At 51.2% G+C, this 4,264-nt stretch overlaps 1 protein-coding gene across 1 annotated transcript; it reads left to right on the forward strand.

Moving 5' to 3' along the window:
- Window positions 1-363: 363 nt before the first annotated feature.
- LOC113938991 (60S ribosomal protein L7a-like) lies at window positions 364-1,221 on the forward strand. The gene has a single exon (XM_035724389.1). The coding sequence runs from the start codon at window positions 370-372 to the stop codon at window positions 1,168-1,170; it is 801 nt and encodes a 266-aa protein (XP_035580282.1). The 5' UTR covers window positions 364-369; the 3' UTR covers window positions 1,171-1,221.
- Window positions 1,222-4,264: the final 3,043 nt, after the last annotated feature.

The raw sequence follows: 4,264 nt of genomic DNA on the forward strand, positions 1-4,264 counted from the left end.
TGAGATTATAGGATCATCGAGGAAAGGTGGGAGGGGAAATAGAAAGTCCAAACCCCGAGGCATCACTCAGGGAAGGATTGATTTGTCTTGTTTGTGTCAAGCATGCTCTGGATGTGTCCTTCGATGGGACACAATTGCCTTCAGCGTTCATTCCCGTTTTCAATCAGAACTGACCTTTGCTTCCGGTCATACCACATATTTCTCTTTTGCTTCACCCCTCCCTCCATTTTGCTTTCTTTCTTGCTTTTAGGGGACAAAATCCACCCAGAAAAAAAAATAAACCATGTTAAATATGTCAAACGTCAGGGAAGCCCTGGGTGGAACATGTTATAAAAGCATTGGACGGTCTCTCTCCTCCAGCAACCCAAGATGCCGAAAGGGAAGAAGGCAAAGGGGAAGAATTTGGCCCTGGCCCCTGCTGTCATGAAGAAGCAGGAGGCCAAGAAGGTGGTCAATCCCCTGTTTGAGAAGAGGCCCAAGAATTTTGGCATCGGACGGGACATCCAGCCCCAAAGGGACCTCACCCGCTTTGTCAGATGGCCCTGCTACATCCGGCTGCAACGGCAAAGGGCTATTCTCTATAAACGTTTAAAAGTGCCTCCTGCAATTAACCAGTTCACCCAGGCCTTGGACCTCCAGACAGCTACTCAACTCCTTAAGCTGGCCCACAAGTACAGACCAGAGACAAAGCAGGAGAAGAAGCAGAGATTGTTGGCCCGGGCTGAGAAGAAAGCTGCAGGCAAAGGGGATGTCCCCACTAAGAGGCCACCTGTCCTTCGAGCTGGGGTTAACACTGTCACCACCTTGGTGGAAAACAAGAAGGCTCAGCTGGTAGTGATTGCACATGATGTGGATCCCACTGAGCTGGTGGTTTTCCTGCCTGCCCTGTGCGGTAAGATGGGGGTTCCCTACTGCATTATCAAGGGTAAGGCCAGGCTGGGCCGTCTGGTCCACAGGAAGACCTGCACCACTGTCGCCTTCACACAGGTCAACTCGGAAGACAAAGGAGCCCTGGCAAAGCTGGTGGAGGCCATCAGGATCAACTACAATGACAGATACGAGGAGATCCACCGCCACTGGGGAGGCAACGTCCTGGGCCCAAAGTCTGTGGCTCGCATCGCCAAGCTGGAAAAGGCAAAAGCTAAAGAACTGGCAATCAAACTGGGCTGAGTGGATGCTGTTGAATTTTCTGTACATAAAAGTAATAAAACGTTGTGTTTCAAAAAAAAAAAAGCATTGGACAGGCCGAAAGCGCCCCAGAGAGGAGGTCCGGCTCTTCCGGAGATTAGAAATGGCAGGAAGCCACCACTGCCCCTGGGGATGGAGGAATCAAAGTCCGGAGATCCCAGAGCCCAGGGGTGTGATGGTGGCTGGCACCAAGGGAGGCCACTGTTGTGATTCAGAGAAATCACTGATGTGCTGCAGAAAGCAACAAGAGGGCCACTGGACCCAACAGCCAACGCTGCTGCTGGCCCTGGGACCACCCCGGACACCTGCAGGTGCTGGCCACTCAGGCATCCACCCCCGGCCACATCACCTACCCCTAGAGCTGCAGGGACAGAGTGCAGCAAGAGAGGGTGGAAAGGGCATTTAGACCAAAGACGCAATGACCAGTACCCCCCCTCACTCCTTCTGCCTCTTAGCCTGCTTTCTTGAAATCCTTCTTTTACTTTTTCCTTTTTCTTCTCTCACTGCATTTATTTGACGAGCATTCATGAGCATCTACTGTGTGCTAGGAATTATGCTAGAATGGGGTGGTAGGGGTGAGGGAAGTGGATTCAGAAATAGAAAGATATCCACCTGTCCCCAAGGTGCTTAAAGAGCAGAATTCCACCCCACCAACACACAGGCACACACCTGTTTTGTTTGTTTATTTGCTTGCTTGTTTGTTTTTTAGAAGATCAAGAATTGCTTCTGGAAATGGATCCTTCCAAGTTCCCTCCACTTTTCCTTAGTTGGGTACTATCTGTTTAAAAATTGCAGGGTGATCTCTGGCCAGTTAGCTCTGTCAAAGGACACATGCTGAGAATCTATAATATACATCGGACTGAACTAGGAGCAGTGAGCAGAAAAACGACCATGAGAACCTTACGATGTAGTGGGGAGACGCTTAGAGCGCATGGCATGGGGAACAAAATCTTAATTGCAACAAGTGGGTGGACTGACTTCCTAAAGTCTGTAAGTAGGGCAGATGGGGAGGGAGGTGCCATGGGAGTAAGCAGGTCAGGGCAGGCTTCCAGGGGAAAGAGGCTTGGCCTGGTCATGAGAGAGGAATAGGCTGCAAACTTAGGTGTGTGCCCAAATCTCCCTCCTGCCTCTTGCCCCAAAGCTGCCACCATCATCAACCTCGGGGCTGTCGAAACATCCCACGTCAGAAGGCAGGAATGCAGATAGATCTTTACTTCCTTCCTCTTCCACGCGATCTTGGCCCACTGACCTTGGCTGAGTCATTTGACCATCTGGGGACTTGGTGGTCTCCCTCTGGATGAGGGATCTGGGACACATCAAATCTTGTGATGATTCCATCCTGCTTTCAGACCCAGAGCCCAATAACCCACCTGGGTTGGGATGGGATGGGTGGGGGCTGATTTACCTGGAGGGAAGTGGCATTCTCTTCAGGACCAACAGAAAAGCTTGGTCCTTCCGCCCCGGTCCACATTCTCATTTTATTTTCTCTTCTCTCCAACAGCCCCAGTCCTGCAGCTGCAGGGACAGAGAGACCCCCAGACTCATTCTTCTGGTTGGCCAGTGTGCCGGACCATGACAAGCTAGCAGTGTTCAGGAAGCAAGCTCTGTATTGAGCAGACTTTCCTTGCAGCCTGAGCGAGGAAAAGCTGCCCAGTGGGCATGCAGGACAGAAGCTGACCCTGGGGTGGGCTCTTCTTTGTCCCCTGCCCCCCTTCCTCAGGCCCTCTGCCCCTAGCATAGCCCCCCTCTTATGCTGCCCCCACAGGCTGGTCTGTGCCCATGGACACCTCTGGGCCCATCAGCTGTCCCTGTAATGAACAATGACAGCTCATCACATTACCGGCTGGCTTCTCTGGCAGGAAGGTGAAGGGCTGGTGAGGCTCATTAGCATCTGCCTGGAAGGGGACCAGAGGCTCTTACTCCTCTCCCGAGCCACCCCCTCCTTCCCAGGCCCTGTTTCTAGCAGGCTCTCAGCTGTGTGTCATGAGCCTTTGTGAGGAAGGTCAGAGTAATTTGTTGTTTAATAGTAGTAACGGGAGGGAGGCACATGCGTGATTTGCTTTTGAAAATTTACAACAAGTTGAAGCAGTCATTTCCACTCCCTAGAATTCCAAGATGCTCTCTCGAGCGGGAGAGGACAAGGTGGAGTCACCAAGAGCGGGGCTAAGGTGCCATGAGCTTGTCCCTGGGAGCGTGAGTGTGAATGTCACCCGTAACATTGCCTGGGAGGGAAGTTGAGACCAGGAGTGCTGACTGTTGGCTGGGACAGGCAGAGATGAAGCTGGGATGGCATGCATCTTCTTAAGGAGCCCAGGATTAGAACATCCAACCGAGGAGATCCTCTGTCTGCAACGCGAATGCCATATAAATCACCAAAGGATCTTGTTAAAAGGCAGACTTTGATTCAGTGGGTCTGGAGCGGGGGTAGCTGGGGATTTCCAGACACTGGTGTGAAAAAATGGGAAAATGTGTTGAAGCTTCTACGCTAAAGCCACCCAGTGCCTTCTGTAAATAGAGTCTGGAGGTGGGGTGTTTTCCCATGTGGTCTCTTTTCCTGGGGCTACTCAAAGTCCCCCGAAACCAAGGCCTCAAAGAGAAGGGCCATGCTGGACCCCAGTGACTGTGACAGGGACTTGTTATGCATGCATGATTCATGCACACTAGCTTGGAATGACTGGCCCTATTCACGAAACATAATTACATCCCAATTCTCTGGATTTAATTGAAATCACAGATGGATCAAAATTTAAAGCTGGAGGGGACTGCAGAAAATCTGTATTTTGGTTCCCTTATTTTAAAGATGATGAAACTTGGACCCAAGGGCTAACTTTACTGGCTTGGCCCCTAACACAGGGCCAGGGCCATCAATATTGGTTGACCCAATTGATGAAATGCCCAGTGTCCTACCTTATAAAGTCCATCAGCACAAGGGGCCTTGGTAGTTGCTTTTCAGCTTTCTACATTAGGAGTTGCAACCCCACGTCTCCAGGAGCCAAGGATCTAAGGTGGCTGAGAGGAGTGAACTGGTGTGGGCCTCAGGAAGGTGGATGTCGCTCGATTTTTCCCGAGAAGCCAG

This window comes from Zalophus californianus, chromosome 16, assembly GCF_009762305.2.
Source record: "Zalophus californianus isolate mZalCal1 chromosome 16, mZalCal1.pri.v2, whole genome shotgun sequence".
NCBI classification, from domain to species: Eukaryota; Metazoa; Chordata; class Mammalia; order Carnivora; family Otariidae; genus Zalophus; species Zalophus californianus.

Excerpts from the sequence above, each read along its gene's own strand:
- LOC113938991 (XM_035724389.1), top strand. The coding sequence starts at position 370 with ATGCCGAAAGGGAAGAAGGCAAAGGGGAAGAATTTGGCCCTGGCCCCT.